The sequence below is a fragment of the Hippoglossus stenolepis genome, chromosome 3 (assembly GCF_022539355.2).
Source record: "Hippoglossus stenolepis isolate QCI-W04-F060 chromosome 3, HSTE1.2, whole genome shotgun sequence".
NCBI lineage: Eukaryota > Metazoa > Chordata > Actinopteri > Pleuronectiformes > Pleuronectidae > Hippoglossus > Hippoglossus stenolepis.
Genome location: NC_061485.1, coordinates 26,526,401 through 26,544,465, shown reverse-complemented (window position 1 = coordinate 26,544,465; position 18,065 = coordinate 26,526,401). Strand labels below are relative to the sequence as shown.

The 18,065-nt window shown below is 41.1% G+C and overlaps 3 protein-coding genes across 3 annotated transcripts in view; 1 reads left to right on the top strand and 2 right to left on the bottom strand.

Annotated features, from left to right (window-relative positions):
* The first annotated feature begins 799 nt into the window (after window positions 1-799).
* Window positions 800-3,525, top strand: LOC118105233 (small vasohibin binding protein). Its single transcript, XM_035152754.2, has 3 exons — window positions 800-951; window positions 1,626-1,759; window positions 1,852-3,525. The coding sequence occupies exons 2-3, from the start codon at window positions 1,646-1,648 to the stop codon at window positions 1,936-1,938; spliced, it is 201 nt and encodes a 66-aa protein (XP_035008645.1). The 5' UTR covers window positions 800-951; window positions 1,626-1,645; the 3' UTR covers window positions 1,939-3,525.
* Window positions 3,526-6,049: 2,524 nt separating this feature from the next.
* fbxo2 (F-box protein 2) lies at window positions 6,050-11,038 on the bottom strand. The gene is made up of 6 exons (XM_035153165.2): window positions 10,902-11,038; window positions 9,938-10,003; window positions 9,533-9,659; window positions 8,473-8,565; window positions 8,248-8,386; window positions 6,050-7,491 (listed from the first exon to the last, which is right to left on the bottom strand). Exons 2-6 carry the CDS (start codon window positions 9,972-9,974, stop codon window positions 7,357-7,359), a joined length of 531 nt encoding a protein of 176 aa, XP_035009056.1. The 5' UTR covers window positions 9,975-10,003; window positions 10,902-11,038; the 3' UTR covers window positions 6,050-7,356.
* Window positions 11,039-12,657: 1,619 nt separating this feature from the next.
* Window positions 12,658-18,065, bottom strand: part of LOC118104946 (integrin alpha-5) — a 43,828-nt gene continuing 38,420 nt past the window's right edge. The window contains 4 exon segments of the mRNA XM_035152269.2: window positions 12,658-13,403; window positions 13,866-13,988; window positions 14,104-14,205; window positions 15,104-15,217. Of these exon segments, the coding sequence (XP_035008160.2) occupies window positions 13,320-13,403; window positions 13,866-13,988; window positions 14,104-14,205; window positions 15,104-15,217 (423 nt within the window). The 3' untranslated portion in view covers window positions 12,658-13,319.

The window sequence follows — 18,065 nt, the reverse complement described above, 5'->3', positions numbered from 1 at the left end:
TCTCCCTAAATTCAATCATACTGCACCAAATTACACAAATTTATATCAGTTCCTGAAATCTGCCTGATTTTGTTTTTTATCGAGATCCATGAAATAGTAAAAATTTAAAATGTATGCCCTGTCTCCCTATGTTAAAGAATATTTTAAAGAAATTTGCTGGACCAGCCCCTTGGTCCAAATCTGAAATATGTAAAGGCTCTTCGCTGACCTCTTCGCTGACCCATGCTGCATCCTTCCACTAAGTTTTGTAGAAAACCGTTTGATTGTTTGAGTGTAACCTTGCTTACAAACAAACCAACAAACGGACAGGGGTAAAAAAATAAAAACTCCTTGGTGGAGGTAAACGTTACAACTTTTACATGGAACTCCAACCCTGGTTCACCTCACCAAGAGGAAAACAAGAGGGGAACCCGTTTGTTCATTTGAACAGTTGTTGCTCTTTAGTTTCTGTAAGTTGCTGAGTCTTGATATATTATTTAAATTCATATAGAAATCCTGTGAAATTAGGGTTCCTTTTTGTCATTCTACATTTATGGATGTGAGATCTACCGACTACCGTACAGAATCATTGGGTTTATAATGAATTCAATGTCTAATAAGAATTTTACCGTCAAATCTGACTTAGATAAGATTTACACAATGTTAGATGCTTCAATCGAGTCCAAAAATGTAGAAATGGATGCAATAGTAAAATGAGTGTGTCAAAGAGTCTGGTTCGTCGTTGTAAAATGTACAAAACTGTGCAGCTAAATTGTCATTATAGGCAGAGGACGGGAAACGGAACCGGAACATTTATTCAGACGTTTCTTCTACTCGGACTTGTTTACTGGTGGCACGCTGGGAACAGCTGTTTTGATTCGGCTAAGCTAGTAGCTAGCTACAGTCAACTGACTGACTAACTTAAGTGAATTTAGTTTTTTATAATATCCCTCCAGCTCCTATATTAACCAGGTACGTGCTCCATTATCTGGACTCATATGTTACAGTTACTGAGTGGTTTCTTTAAGAAATGCAAATGACAGTTAGCTAACATCAGCAAGTCAAACGTGAGCTAGCATCAACATTAGCTAACATTAGCAAGTCATTTAGACAGACTTCATTTGCTGACGTTAAACCTACCAGGATTAATATCAGACTTTTAGCAGCTGGCAAAATAGAAACAGATGTTTTGTAGCTTTGTAACGAAGCTACTTTATCACAGAAAATGTCGATTACAAATGTTGTTGTTGCTAATAAACATGTTGCGTCCCTAACGTCACCATCGGTCTGTTTCTCAGTGTGATAATAACGGTTGAGCTTGAGGAATGTAGCCTCACCGTCAATAAGATAAACTTAAACCTATTTCTAAATGTGTTCACATTAAGACTGAAGACTAATGAACTGTCTCGTGTTCTTCACACCTCAACCACACAGAGCGTCACTTATTTAAAGGGATTATAGCCACGTTCAGATGTTGTTCATGTGTGTGTGTGCCGAGTTGTTATACTCTGATCAAGGGGCGTTGCTGATCACTTGTATGTTGCACTTAAGTAGGAACTCAATGTTGTTGCTGGTGGTTTGTGTTATAACTGAGTCAGTCTGTGAGACTGTGTCAAAAAATATCAAGTTCTCTTGAATCTCCTCAGGTTGATCGAGGCCTGTTGCCATGGAGCCCGCCTGCCGCAAGGACAAGCCAAAGCTGAACATGACCCCGACCAGAGGAGACCGAGCCAGGCAGAAGTCTGCACAGCAAGAGCTCAAACAGAGACAGAGAGCAGAGGTGACCAACTTCATCACTACTCCACATTTCTTTTCAAACCTGATCTGATGTCCAAGTTAAATACTTAACATTGCCCCCGTCTTTATTTTCAGATCTATGCCTTGAACAAGGTGATGACAGAGTTGGAGCAGCAGCAGTTCGAGGCCTTCTGCAAACAGATGCAGTCACAGGGAGAATAGAGAGTCCTGCCTGCTCTGTCTTTGTCCTTCACCTGGACAAGGTCACCTGGAACCATCCGAAAACACAACATACACTGTTACATACACACTTGAGTCGTTTTCAGACATTTTCTCCGCTCAGACATGTTCTCAACAACACAGACATCTCTGCAGTGTTCAGGTGAGGGGTGGCACAGCATTCAGAGGCAGGATGTAACGTATTGATTGCTCTATGGAAATCACATATTTTGGTTTACTGCATATCCACACCAGCTTCAGCCCTTATCACCAAAGGCTCTCTAGACATCTTAATCAGTGTGGCACCACTTTTTTATTCTGAGATATTTATATATACTTTTTAGTTTTTTCAGTTTTGTGTCCGTTTTGTGTCCGTTGCGGAATCCGGATAATCTCCTGCTGTTTTCTCACATGGGCTCATGTGGACATTAGCGTTATTATAGTTTTTACTAGGGAGCTGGCAAGAGAAACTCCGGAGAAAGTCTCATTCGGACATTTGTCATTATCCGGAGTTCAGTGCCTGATGTCTGAAAGTTGCTTTAAATTTCCATGCTGATATTTGGTTAGATTTAATACTGTTTGTACTTCCCAAGAAGAGTTCAAAACAGTCCTCTTTGTCCCTGATGTGTTTGTGACCCGAGTCCATAATAAGAGCAGGAAGCAGAGTTTCATATTTCCTACAGACACGTCAAGTCACTGACATTTATTTTCCTTAAATATCAACCTTTGTAGCATTGAAACAATGTAACTCAGGCAACGGAGTTTTTGTACCGTTTTTTTTCTTTTCACTTGTGTCCACATTCACATTTAAATGTTATATAGGTCAAATGCTCATATTCACTTGAATTGAAATCACTCAAGACACCACAGTGTTGATAACAAAGGAATGGGCCAGTTCAAAGTTCCTTCTTTGTAGATAGAACTAAGATCTATTTTAGTATTTTGAGTACTTGGATAATGTTACATTTCATGAGTCTGCTCAACATGAGCATCCAACTCAAGTCCTTGTTGTCATCCATTTGAATAAGTTTTGTCCCTTTGTCTCTGTTTATAAGTTATTACCACAAGCAGTGTTTGAAAGTTGTAGTCTGTGACCTTTATCTCTGAGGCTGCAGTCTGACTACATTGCCCACAGTATTACATCTAAATAGTTTGTATGTGTTTTTGTTGTTCTTTTGACGTGCTAGACTTTTTAACATGGGCCATGATAAATAAACATATTACACTAAACTGAAAAAAACTGGTCACCACAGCTAGTGTTGAAAGACTGCATTTCACAGCCACTGGTTGTAAGAATGAGTGGCTGAACTTAAGCTAAATTACTGATTCATAAGCATGTAGCTTTAAACTAAACAGTGCCCTTAATTTGTCGAGTGAGTAAATGGTGCTTGTCAGTGATGTGCAATGCCAACTGGCCTGTATATGAATTTTTTTATTGGGTTGTATTGTCACTTACAAGTTTGCAATCAAACCTTTATTTATGGCTGAAGTTAGTATTTATATTATGTAACACAGTATGTCAGCCACTTGAGAATATGAGTTATACAGTTTTAATGAAATGAATGAAAATAAAAGTGAGTTTTTTAAAAATGGCTGTTTTTATTTGATAGTGTCTACTTGTTGCATATATGTTGAATCTGAAACTCTTGCGACATTTAAAGATATGAATTGTCATCCAGTGAACTTGATTCTTTAAACACAGTTTAAGGGTTGATTTATTGATCCTTGATGAAGTTATCTTGAGTATCACTATACACACCTATTTTGAAATAATAGCTATACATGAGTAAATGTTCGAATTATAATTTGGTTAAATTAGCCTTACACTGTTGACAGAAACCTTCTGACCATTAATCTTTAACTTTACTAACTTCTTTTATTCTCTGTGTGGCCTAGTTTCTATACATTTTGCCAACATGTGCCAGGCCTCACATTAAGGTCAGTTTCATATCGCAGCCTTTCTATTCTTCATAACAACTCAGAGTTAGACTGCTCCTAGTGTCAACTATCATATTTCCCATTTAGTCGTTGACTCAAAAGTGTCTGACAATGTGCAGCAGAACTCTGGAAGTACTGAATTGTTCCCTGGAAAATCAGTGACAATGTAAAAAAGACAACAAAAAACTAATGTGCAATGTTAAAGAAAGTGATAAAACATTCATGGATCTGCACCAATGATTATGTTTCAGGATCTTCCCTGAACCATATTGCATACTTCTACCAACTCTGATGTTAAGCTGTCGAGTAGTTTTTGCATAATCTTAACAACAAATAAACGGACAAGGGTGAAAACATAACCACCTTAGTGGAGGTAAACAGGGGGAGACTTTAAAGGGGACATAGCATGCAAATTCCACTTTGTTAGTGCTTCTACAGGTTAATGTGGGTATCTGGCATGTCTACCAACCCAAAAACTCTGGGGAAAAAACACCCGCGCGTTTTGTTATAGTTCCTCTAAGTCAGAAACGTCATGCTTGAGCGACTCGATTGAGCTTCCTGGGTTTTGTGTCGTAACAAGGCACTGGAAGTCTCCCTACATGGCCTTGGCCCACCCCCCACCTCACCCGTCCCCGCCCCCACACTCGTTCAGCCGGGTTTACACCGGAGGCTGCGAGGCAGCGCAGCGCCGTTCCCAAGCACGCAGCCGCCTGGCTGTTCACACGGGACGAGCATTTCTCCGCTGGTCAGCCCGATTCACTCACATGTGGCATTTGTCTGGATCGTTGGGACTGGGAGGCTGCAGCAGTTGCTCGGGCGACCGCTCGCTCTCCCATGCGTGAGCTGGAATTTGTGTCAGCGCCAGACAGCCAACAGTGTGGAAGACTTCCGCAGTGTTCAGCGCTACTGTAACACCGCACAAAGACACCGAGCCCCCATTCGTTACGCCGGGTTTACACCGAGCGCCGCTGGAAACCCCGCGATCGAGGGGGCGCAGCGCTGTCTCAGCACACGCAGCCGCCTGGCTGTTCACACGCGGACGAGCATTTCTCCGCTGGTCAGCCCCATAGACTGTATATATAAGGTCAGCCCACGATTCTGCTTTCTCCGCTTGTTGTTGTACCCGTTGAATGTCGGGGTCAAAAATGATCTTCATAGCCCCCTCTTTCTCTCTCTGTCTTGTCTGCTTGTGTGCTTGTAGTGGATGGGCAGAGGGGGACATTTAATTATGTGATTGGGAAAATTAAAACTCCAGGACAACAGAAGGGAATACAAAGTATGGGATGCATATTTGATAATTTATATCATATAAAATATGTAATTTATATCGTTTAAAATCATGGGGAGAGGGGGAGGGGGAGCTGGCTCATGAGCATTTAAAGGAACAGGCACTCAAAACAGGTCACTCTGTGGAGGGCTGTTTTATACAGGGTAAAAAGGAGCTGTTTTAAATGATCCTTGTGGTATTTTGACCAAAGTATGTTACAGACATTTCATTAAGACCCCAAGGAACCATATCAACTTGTGGTAAAATGGGCATGCTATGTCCCCTTTAAATATTGGTGCAAACTCAGGATCCAAATTCAGTGTTTCTTAAAAACTGACTAGATATCATGTGAATTAGGTGAGACTTTTTGAAAACATCCAGAGATCAACAGTTTCAGAAACACTCAAACTGAGTGTCACGATTACGTCACTGAGCTCGTATAAGTTGTCCTTCATTCAGATGTTTCATGTGAACATTAACTGAAGCTCCTGACCTGTTTCTGCTGGATTACATACATTGCGTTATGAACTTACATCCGCTCTCATTAGGCGCCGGCCAAATGAGAGTGGAGGATGTTGGAGGAGGATGTTGGAGGCGGCGCCGCCCAATTCCCCTGTATTAACCAGCCGCCACTGATAAACAGTGTATGGTGAACAGAAGCTGGAGTCTTGGCCCACATATCCCATGTCTGCACCAGAAGCCCCAAAATATTGGCCATTGCCACAAGAGGCTAAATCATCATCAGACAAAGCCAATGGGCTCCGAAGGTGAGTTAGTAAAAACTGTGTCCAAATCAAATCTCCCACCGTCTTCCACCTTCCACCTACAGTCTGACGTCATTTTATTCAGTTGATTAGATCCTTATATACAAATTTTACTTGATTAAACAGAAAGTACAGTAGACGGCAATTTATTTCATTATTTTAATTCATATTTGACTGATTACAACGTCCAGTCATGTGGTTTAGCCCCAGCATATGTCACCGTGCAGAGGTAGTAGTTCAGTTATAGATCAGGATTTATGACTATGTTGTAAGCAGTAGTTTTAAGGTAAGTAAAGCCAAGCTGTCACCGTGACAGTGTTCTGTGGTGATTCATAGTCATAGATTAGTAACTAAAGTCTTCATAGCAGCTGCATGTTTCCACTGCATGAGCAGCGACATAAGGTGGATTCAGAGAGTTTTCAGACCTTTCACTCTTTTAAACTAATAAAATAAATGTTTACCCATCAATCTACACTCAATGATCCACAGTGATATAATGAGAACATGTTTTAAGAAGATCCTTTAGCAGCCATTGCAAATTCAAATTTGGTGGAAGTGCTTTGTACAGATGGATTTAGGGCTGTTTATCCCATTCTTCCCGGCAGATCCTCTGAGGCTCCATCAGATTGAAGAGGATGTTGTGTGAACTAACGTATCAAACTCTCTCCACAAAGGTTCTATGGAGTTTGAGTCTGGACTTTATCTAGGCCACAGCCAGAGACGTGTCCTGAATCCCTTGTGTTGTCTAGGTAACATGCCCCCGGGCACTGTTGAATGGGGAAATCCCCTCTATTCTGACCAGTCTCTGTGTCCCTGCTGCTAAGAACCTCCTCCAAAACGTGACACTACCACCAGGTTCTCTCAAATTTCACAATTATTGTGGTCAGTGTGCTGCTGGAAACACTCAAACCTCTGCCATATGTTTACTGGAGGTCTACAGAGAGTTCATTGGAATTGACTCGGTTTTTGTTCTGAAATGCAGTGCGAGTTGTGGGACCTTATAGACACGTGCTTTTCCAATTTACAGTATATCCAGTCAATTCAGTTTATCCACAGGTGCATTCAATGTCTGGACACAACTCCAGGTCAATTAAAGCTGCACCTGACCGCAGTATTTAGTGTCACAGCAAAGGGCCTGACTACTTTTGCAATTGAGGCATTTCAGTTTTTTTAATTTGCAGGAATGTATGATTCACAAAAAAAAAAAATGGTTTAAAATGAAATCTACAAAACTATAAAATGTGCAAAAAGTGAAGGGGTCTGAATAATCTCTGAAGCCACTGTGCAGTGGTGAAAGCTACAGTAGGTGCATAAGGCAAAGCTGGTCCTCTTGAACCCTTGAACCCTTCACTCTGTGCCCTGATATATCCCCCTGCCTCCCTTCCCTCTTTATCTTTCAGCGTTATCTTCTCTTTATTTCCCTTCTCCTCCCTCTCTTCTTTTTTTTTCCAATTAGACTTCAACGGTAACAGAGCTCCCAGTGACCCGCACTCCAAACCAGCCGTTCCAGAACTTGGCGTCTTGTCCTCCATGTTCAAAGGAGATGTGGCGCAGTCCGGGGCCATACTCAGAAAATTTGTTGTTGATCTGAGGTTCAAACAGAGAGGGGACAAAAAGCAAGTCACCAAGGTGATATGCCCCTGATGACGTGCCCACTGAACCTGTCAAGACCTCGCTACTGCCCTGACCTTTATTGGGGCATTGCATCGTGCATGCGTGTTGCGTTAATTTCTCCGGATGTGCACAACCTACGCTCCAAATGGATGCAGGACACATGAAGCAGCCCTCTTATGTACACTTCGCATAGTTAACAGCAAGTATATTCCGACCCTTTGGGTTAGTCAAATAGTAACAACGGTTAAGGTTAAAGTGAGTCTTCAGAAAACCAATGTTAAACAAGTAATGTCCTCTGAAGTCATGGAGACTATGTGTGCCTGTGTGTGTGTGTGTGTGTGTGTGTGTGTGTGTGTGTGTGTGTGTGTGTGTGTGTGTGTGTGTGTGTGTGTGTGTGTGTGTGTGTGTACAGCTATCTTTGTGAGGACCAGACATTTCAGAAAAGTGAGGACATTTAAGCTGGTCCTCACTTTGTGACACCCCCCCTTTAATGGACTGTTTGGGGGTTAAGACATTTTAGGGTTAGGGTTGGTATTAGGTTAGGTTAGGTTAGGTTAGGTTAGGTTAAGGTTAAGGTTGAGGGTTGAGGGTTGGGTTGGGGTTAGGCATTTAGTTTGGATGGTTAGGGTTAGGGTAAGGGGCTAGGGAATGCATTATGCCAATCAGTTTCCTCACTAAGATAGCTGTACAAACGTGTGGCTCTGTGTTAGTGTGTGTGTGTCTGTGTACCTGTCTCCACGAGCAGTCATCACTGTCGGGGTCGAGAATCGCCGGCTCAGGTTTAAACTCCTGCAAGACCTCGTGATTCTCATCCAGCAGAGACACGGTCATTTGGTAGGTGCAGCCACAGTCTGTCCTCCCACAGTACCTGCAGGATGAGCTTCAACATTAACCAGTGATGCTCCACACTTATCCACTGTGTCCACATGCATTCTCAGTCCACCTCTGTCTCACCAGTCTTCCACTTTGACGGCAGGCTGAGCGTCCAGCTGCTCACAGGAGTAACCCTCTGCCAACAAGTCGATCACCTGCCTCTTCAGACACAGCCTGGGACACACAAACCGTGATGCTTTTGTTTGGGATTGATAAAAAACAGTCACTCACTCACTTTCATATGGACATACTCACACATATATATATATCAATGTAAAGTAAATAGAAGATACTACTGTGTGTAACATGATTTTTATTATGGGGCTACTTGACTTTTGTATTGTCCAAATATACAATTAAAAAGACAACAATAATAATGATAAAATAAATAGGGTCAGTTTTTGTGGTGAAAAGTCCAATACCCAATTATTTATCCATTTGTGAAGACTTAATAACTCTATCTTCAACAACTTCAGGCACATATGCCTGGTTTTATTATGAAACTCCCTCTTCTCATGGACATGTTATGTGAAACATAATTAAGTGTTTCAAAGAACAAATCTTTAACACTGACAAAAAAAAAATCTGTTTTTATCAAGTTGTTTTCTTTTAGCTCAAATAATCTGATCGATGAGTGTTTATTGCTGCGATATCTTGTTTTTTTATTTAACTTCCCTATTCTATTTAAAACCATCCAAACCATCCATACTTTTACTGATAAACTTAAGTAAAGTCTGAAATGAAAATATATTTAAATCGTATCATAATAATGATGGAAACATTTTTCATTAATAGTGTCATAGATCTATTCCAAGCTGTCAAAAAAGATCTCATAAGTTTTCTACAAGCAGCTTATTATAGCCCACAGTTATTATTGTTAGGGCACCTCTCGAGGGTGTATTCATGGAATCAGAATCGGGTTTTATTGCCAAGCAGATTTACACATACAAGGAATTTGCTGTGGTATGTTTGTGCAAGTATTAATATAAAAAAATGTGAAAAATTAAATTAAGTACCAGAGGAGGGATTGTGCAATAAAAAGGTTTTAAATAAACACTAGAGACTGGATGGTGCAAAGTGTGGCAAACTCTAACCTTGAGGAGGTATAGGCAAACCTAACCCAAACCTGATCACCACTCACTCAAATGAGGTCGCAAAGTACTTGGTCACTCCATCATTGCAGAAGTCGTGGCCACAGTCTCCTGGCATGTCTTCCACCGTCCACTGGTTTCCACCATTCTCTGTCAGCTCCCAGAATTCCAGCTGTTCTGGGAGGGGAAATGCAAAGTCTCACGCTGCCAATAGTAGTATGATGTATTTTCTACTGTGTATACTTAGAGTCATGTTCAATTACAAGGGGAGGTTTGATTAAGTTTGACCAGCAAGGGAAGACCAAGACCAAGACCAAGACCAGAACTATCTATCTAAAATATAAAAATTATACTTAAGGATAGTGAAAGCTCACTCATGACTTTAGAAATAGTCCACATACTAAATCAACCAGTTACATAGTTGCTGATCCTCTCTAAATAAAATGACACCTTACCTTCCCCACTGGGATTCTTCAGAAGGTTTCTGGCCATGATTACAGCTCATACAGAGAAGGCAGGACCTGTACACGTAAAATAAGGAAAGTGCAAATTGGATCAGTACATGTGTTCACTCCAGTTTCTATCAGGCTGTCTGGACGAATCAGCTCACAGCTCAAATCCAACTGAAATGTTTGCAGTGTTTAGTAGAGTTGGAAACAAACGACTGTGGGTTTGATTGGTGAGGCTGATGACGGTCCCCCAGGGTTGAGTAGGTTAAAAATAAAACCAGGGCTGAGTCATCGCCCTTCATTCCAAACCCAAACACCATAATACCCAGTCTGCTGACTCACAGCACCGCAGCTGGGGCCAAAGCCTCCCTGTGTCCATCCTGAATAGGAGGCATCACAAAGGATCAACCATCAGAAATCATCCAGCAGGAAAACAACCTGGACTGGCACATTGGTATAGGAACGACGGTTCAAGGGGCTAGTTTCATTTTACTACTTAGGGAGTGGTAGTGACTATAGTTGTGTTTTATTTAAATTTTTTCTAACCACTATTGTCCCATGTAGCTCATTTATACCATATCAGAAAGAAACCTGATGACAAATGTTTCTTGTAGGTTTCTCCTGAGTCTGTGCCATAATGTTGGTGTTCTTCTGGGTCAGTCATAACACAAGCAATGATACAGTAGCTACTGTAAAAAGGGGAATTATCAGTTTGAACTAAAGCTGTATTTTACCAGAGGCATAGAAAACAGATTTGTGTGTGTTAAACACTTTGCTGCATATTCCCTCTGCATTTCACTGCTCATCCTGGCTCCAAACACAAACAGCTGAGTCATCTGCCCCTGCAGACTCTTGTATTGCATTACAGACACACGAGATTACAGTGCATGCACAACAGTGTCCTGCTCTACTGTAAATGACACGTTCAACTCTGTTTAATCACATACGACAGAAGGAAAGTGTTACTCACAGCCGAGTGAAAGCAAGTGCAGTCGTCTGTTTCTTCTATCCCTTTCTAGGATCGACACTTGTGCTCCTCTCCAGAGTTGCACCCTTGTGATGGTGGCTTATATAACCAGGGAGCGCACACACACACGTACAGAGGGGGGGGATAAACACTCAGAGTTGGGAGGGAGCATCCATCCAGCGGAACTCAGCAGAACCACGCAAGCACACACTCAGCACAAATGTGGGTTAGAGCAAACACATCAATACCAACAGTAGGAGAAAACATCCAGGACTCTTCCTAGGTAACCATGTTGTGAACATCTCTCTCTCTCTCTCTCTGTTCTCGTTAACTGTGTGTTCAAACAGAACATGAAGAGATTTCTAACTTTGCATCGTTGATACAAATGTATCAACAAACGTATGCTTCTGCTTCTATGACGCTGTGGTGGCACCAGCCATCTTCTTTGGAGTGGTCTGAATCTCGACTGCTGACAGGAGGAAACTGGACGGTCTCTTGAGAAAAGGCCAGTGGAAGTAGTGGGACAGAGAATGAAAGCTAATCTATCATCTCTGATGGAGAACCAGTCACCCCCTGCAGGACACCATCACTGGGCAGCTCCCTCAGCATCATATTGATCAACCTAAGGGTCTGAAGGAGGTGTAGTGCAGGTCACTTCTTCCTGCAGCTGTTAACCTGTAAAGGCAGCTCTGCTCCCAGTCGACCATGCACAAGTATAATCTTGTAAAATAATTAATCTGTGCTATAATCATTTTCTATCAGGGCTATTTCAATTTCACACCCAATCATGTTACACTGTTTGTATCATGTTTGCATTGTATTGCATTGCATTATTTTCCCTGTTATATATTTCTTTGCGTTCATATTGTAAGCCTTGTTTATTACTTCTACTGATGTGTATTTTGACTGTCCCCTTTGCTACTGTAACACAACATATGTCCCCATAGTGGAACTAAAAGTCTTCTCTTCTCTCCTCTTATCTTATACTTCAGTTGGGTATTTCCATGTGAGAGGTGATTATTACCATACCTTAATACGTTTATCTGAAAGCTATGATAACATTTCAGATTAACATTTTACATAAGAACACATGACCAGCCTACATTGCAGTAAAGTACATATTTAAATAGTGTATAAATTGTGTTAGTAAATCTTTCTCACATGGTTTCATCTACGCTAATTTCACAAAACGTTTGAAGAAAAGTCCAGAGCAACTTTGTTGTCGAACTCTGATATTTGACATCTGTCCCACTCAAACTTTCATTCTGACTGGTGACGTCTGTTTACATCACATAATATCCAGCACAGTTCAAATTGCAAAGGTTACAAATAGCAGCTAAAACACAAGCAGTTCATTCATGTTAAGATGTGGTTTATAAGCAGAGATCCCTCAGCTCCAAAACATGCTCTCATCATTACTTCACTTGAATGTATCATCTTCATCGTGCTTCATCGTGCCATCGGGACACAAGAGATAAGTGAAAACTTGAAACCTCTGATATCTCTTGAATGCATCAGAAGACGTGCATGTACAGTGGTAGTAACATATGCCACGTAAAGAGGGAAGTAATGAGGCATTAAATAACTTTGCTAGAGTTGAGAAATGCTAAATCTGAGATTGGAAAATGTTTATTTTTTAATTCCACTCCAGGTCTTTTTTATAAACCCAGTTTCAAAGACTCTAAACCTGAATTTAGAAAATTGTAATCTTTTTTATCTCAGTCTTCGAGGTCACTACCCACTGCCCATAGAATCAAGGTTTTTTGGATGGGTATACAAAATTAGGCTTTATTCTGGGCCACCACACCAACAGATCATAACACAATGAATACATTACATTACATTACAACAAACAAAATACCTCCCAATATGGGAGAGGAATGATTCAAGTAAAACATCGCAGTTTCACCAGGATTGTCCCTCAGACATTACAGTACAACACTCAACAATCAACAGGAAAAACACTGGGCCATAAATAACAAGTGGTGTATACATTGTACAAAAGCAGGAATTTCAAAAGATATTTAACACTTGGGCTGCAAACGTGGCTTCCAATACAATTTTTTCCGGTTAAAGGAATTCTGTAGCGTTAGTGCCTTTGTTGGAGGTGCATTTGTTTTCCTGTATTTGAGGAGGATTTTCCAAAGTAAAATTTTTCCACAGGGATTGGTGATGGAGATAGTCGGTATTGTTTTCTTTTTCTCCAGAAGCTTCATAAATCTCGCTCCCAAAAGAGCAGTGCATATTCAACTGCGTCACCCTTGTAGTCATTAGTGCAGCACCAGACAGTTTGTATTCCAGTGATACAACTCCCATGATATCCCTTCATTAAATGGGTTGCCTGCTTATCCTTCTTTGTTTGGGAATGCGACGGTGATTCCAGTTCCTTGGAGCAGCTGCAGGGGAGGATCCGTCTTGGATCTAAGCTTCAGAGGACGCCTGGGGTTTGAGCTGGGCCTTCTCCATGGTCGTACCGTACGGATCTGACCTTTTAAAGAAGCCCATCTGGAGGGAAACAGAGGGAGATGCACATCAATCTGACAAATTCTGGAGGAGGAAATATTTTTAAAGGTTAATATTCCCCGTCTCTTTTAAAGGTTTTACTTTCATGAAGGTTCCTCTATGGTTTGTTATTTTGCTAAAGTCGACAGTCATTTCTGAGCACGGCTGGGTTATAACAGAAGAAGCTGATTTCAGTGTGGCAGACTGTATGTGTTTGTCACAGTGTCAAAGTCAAAGTGCAAATGCATGGACTCACTACCTGCAACATGTGTTTGTGTTTTTTTTCTTTATTCAAGACTGTTGTCTTTCAGAGAGCAGGATTATTGATTTATAGTTTGATAGTTTGTATTTTTGTCACTACAGGCACATCACCTTATTCACGAAATACCTGAAGAGTAAGTTTTACCACATGCCAGTTATTTTATATTGTGAGAGTATTCGTACTGCTATTCTTGAGTTTATTACCTTGTACAGTAGATATATGAGCAGGGAGAGTAACAGCAGCCCAGCGAACACAGCCAGGATGATGATCCACACTGGAACAGAGAATATACTGTCCGGCTTGTTCCACATCACGGCCGTCACCACCTGAACAACAGGAACCACAGTACTGAAATGAGCCTCCGCATACCTATTCACATGCAAACAAGTTTACAAGGTTTGTGAAATTGTAAAATCAAGTGAAAAGATCAGGTTTTGTTACCTTTTTGGATCCTGATGGCTTGGATTTTGGAAGAATAGAATAAGGCATCCTTTCCACTTTGTAGTGAACAGAGCACTCCAGAATATACTGCTTATAAGACCTCTGTGGACAAGCAGAGCACAGTAGGACAAGTTTTAAAGAGGCGTCGGTGTCTCACAGCTGATGATAGCTGATATTTTGTATCATATATTTAATGGGCAGATGTGACTCAGGAGGTAGAGAGGGTTGTCCATGAACAAGAGGGTCGATGGTTCAATCTCCCAGTCCGTATTCTGAAGTGTCCATGGACAAGATACAACAACCCCAAATTGTCCCTGATGACTGTGCCAACAGTGTATGAAAGTGATGGAAAAAGAACAGTGCATAGACGTGCTGCATGAATGTGTCTGTGGTTTTCAGAATGAATCGGGGGGCTTCCTTCCAGGACGTTAGCAGCAGGAAGAAACTCTGGTTTGTGATCAAACTGTTTAAACTAATTCCATTTTTTACATTTACTTTAGCTTTATAGAGCTGATTGAGCAGATTGGAAAACAATGTATACCCCTGCCCCCAAAAAAGGTCTGAATAATTTGTAATAATTTTCAAACAACATCAAATGTTCTACTGAGCAGTATTAGTGTCTTTGGGCAAAATTCTAAAGCCCAAATTGCCCCTGATGAATGTGCCACCAGTATGCGAATGTGATACAAAAAGCACTGTGCATAGATGTGCTGTATGAACATGTGAATGGGACTTGTTAGTGCTTAATAAGACTGGAAAATCACTATATAAATAGTCAATTTATTTTGTCAGAATATTGATATATCAATAATAATATTTTTTGGGATGGGACACACCATCTGTAACTGCTGGTTTGCTGACCGCCAACAGAGGGCAGTATAACAACAGATGTTGTTGGTTTTCCCATCAGTCTAGATCTTCCTTTTGAGTTCAGAGCTTCCTGTACTAACAGTGTACGTGTGGCCATCAGTGCAGAGCAGATTGAGCTGTGTAGTCTCACCTCGATGAAGGTTTCAGCCCAGAGTCTGGAGCGTACAGTCAGGATAACACTGGCTCCTCTCTCCAGCAGCCCAGCGTCACACTGCAGATGCCAGCACTCCACTGTCGAGCAGGTCTGAGCAGGGACAGACACAAACACAGACAATGTGGCATTAGAGCTTGTTTCTCCTCATTAGTGATGGGACAGGGTTCATATTCTTCTGCAGTAATCACACACACGTTTGTACAGCTGTCTTAGTGAGGACACTAATTGGCATAAAGCATTCCCTAGCCCCTTACCCTAAACCTAACCATCCAAACTAAATGCCTAACCCTAACCCTAGCCCTTAACCTAATTCTAATTCTAATCCTAACCCTAATCCTAATCCTAAAACTAAGTCTCCCAAACAGTCCATTAAAGGGTGGTCACAGGGTCGCAAAGTGAGGACCAGGCAAAAGGTCCTCACTTTCCCAAAATGTCCTCACTTCGTAGGTTGTCGACGAAAACTGGTCCTCACAAAGATAGCTGTACAAGGGCACACACACACACCCACACAACCACAAATACACGCAATAGAGTAAAACCTATTAAAAAATGTTTTACTGAAAACTGACTGACCTACGCATCTTTGGCTGTTAGTCGAGAGAGACAACCTTTTTTGGCCTCTATGTTGGGCCAAAAAAATTCCCAGGGTGCACTGTGGTTTTCAGAATTTCAGGTGGCTTCCTTCCAGAAAGTCAGCAGCAGAAAGAAACTTGGGGCATGTGTAATATGTGTGGTCGAGTTTTTAGAACAAGGCTATGATGTGAATTAATACCCATGTGTACCAAAAAATATCTAATGAATTCATTTTCAAAGACATAACACATGCTCTATTGTTTCTAATGTTTCTATGTTCTACTTATAAACTATAAACAGTAGGATTTGTCTACGTTATGTCATTGCATATTATTCTATTAGAGTGATATTTTGGACTTTGTTTTTCCAGATATTTTCATACTGTTAAAAATCTACTTTTGCTCTCGCTGGACACTTTGCTTAGAAATGCTGTTCTGCAGAGGCTCATAAAAGATTTGAAGTTTGGATGATCTGAACTACAAATCCAAAATAAAGGAGGGGGGTGTAAAGGACAGCCAGTTCACTGCCTGCAAAGTATCGATTTGAAACCACTATACAAATTTGAAGGGAAAAAGCCATACCAGATCTTCACTATTAAAAGAAACGTTACATAGACAGAACCCGAGGTAGTGTTTTCATTCCCTCTTTACATTTTTGTCAGCATAGACCAAGAGTCCAAACCGGAGTTGGAACTATTTTTAGTCTCTCCGCCAGTCATGGTGGATATGAGCTGTTTTCATCATTGGGTTATTGTTCATTCATTCTACTTATCAGAAATGTGGACATTAGTTATTTAGGATGGCCGATTTGTAATCTTCAGCAGGAAAGCAGGACTAAGCATACTCGGTAGATACTACTTTCACTTGTGCACTTTCACTCAACAAGTGTACAGTTCTCAACTTGCTGAGTGTCGTCCCTCACACCCCCACCCGACCAATCAGCTCCAAATGTTAATCATCTGGAGATACTGTCCAAAGAAATATTCCAACCACACACACACACACACACACACACACGACACACACACACACACACACACACACACACACACACACACACATACTCTCAATACTCCAGGCGCAGCTGTTTCAAAGAAACAAATGTGTATTATACGTTTTCAACATTTCTTTAGCCCAGTAGACTTGAGAATTCAATGAAAAATCATTCTATAATACACAATAAATTGAGTTGAATTCAGTTAGTTCTGGTAAAAAAATATTTTCACCTCTTACATTATTGTCCAACTTACAAACAAGTGTGATGAAACATCTTCATGTGGTTGGATTTTCCAATTTAAATCCGGTTCATCTGAATACCATAAGAAATTAGCTGTCAGTGACATCAGTCAGTGGCGAGCTGCACCAAAGCAGCACAATAGATCACAAACCTAATTGATTTCATCTCAGGAACAATTAGGACAACCAGCAGAGATGTTTACCAGAGCTCATTATATCTATTATCATTTCCTCCGCTGAAAGAAAGAATCTCATTAGGATTTAAAGTGGGCAGAGCGGCCTCCTCCCTACGGCCTTACTGGACTACTTTAGTTTAAATGTGCAACATGAAGCGTGCACGCCCACTCACCACACACACAGAAACCCAGGGGGATCGAACAGTCAACACAAGAAGCAGTGACTTTATTTAAGAGCCTCTGTTGTGGTGTGTTTGGACTGAACAGACTTGCATCACCATGATTCCCTCCACATGCTGAGTCAAGGAGGAAAACAAACACTTCCTGGGGTCTTTGGAAAATGCATGGGGTCGACTGTTACACAATTTGATGAGGAACAAATGTTCTCAGGGGTTAAGAAAGAAACAGTAAATCCAAACAGAGTTTCTTATTTTCTCTCTCTACACTCCTTCACATCAGAAGAGAATATCCCTTTTTTTGCAGTTGACAGAGCGAGGCCATAGTCTGTATACAAACAAATGACATGACTGCTCCCCAAAAGCGGTGACAATACGTCTTGATCGCCCCCTGGTGGCTGGATGCAGTACATGTCACAAACCCATCTCCATTGTTATTGAATGGGACAGGAGCCAAAGTCAAAGTCAAAGTAAACAACCAAATAAATTCAATAAAGACATTTTCTGTCATTTTATATAGTTCTGATCACAATGATGTATGTTCACTTTTTCTGAAGGATTTGGTTTCAATTATTTGCTCTAAAAATGTCGTGACTGACAGCTGAGACTGACTCGCGATTGGTTGAGCGTGAGTATCGGTGGGACCTTGATACTGAGGCTCCTAATGCCTTTGTATATATAGACTATAAACTAAGCTACTAGATTTCTGACAGTATTTCTGCTGTACTGAACACAGCCAGGTCTGGACACACAGATATGACATTGAAATCAATTGAAT

Bases quoted from the DNA above. Each gene is read 5' to 3' on its own strand.
- LOC118105233 (XM_035152754.2), top strand. From the start codon at position 1,646: ATGGAGCCCGCCTGCCGCAAGGACAAGCCAAAGCTGAACATGACCCCG. The intron at 1,760-1,851 runs GTGACCAACTTC...CTTTATTTTCAG, and splicing joins AACAGAGACAGAGAGCAGAG to ATCTATGCCTTGAACAAGGT.
- fbxo2 (XM_035153165.2), bottom strand. From the start codon at position 9,974: ATGGCCAGAAACCTTCTGAAGAATCCCAGTGGGGAAG. The intron at 9,660-9,937 runs GTAAGGTGTCAT...TTCCCCTCCCAG, and splicing joins GAAGAATCCCAGTGGGGAAG to AACAGCTGGAATTCTGGGAG. The intron at 7,492-8,247 runs GTACACAGACAC...TTTGAACCTCAG, and splicing joins ATGACTGCTCGTGGAGACAG to ATCAACAACAAATTTTCTGA.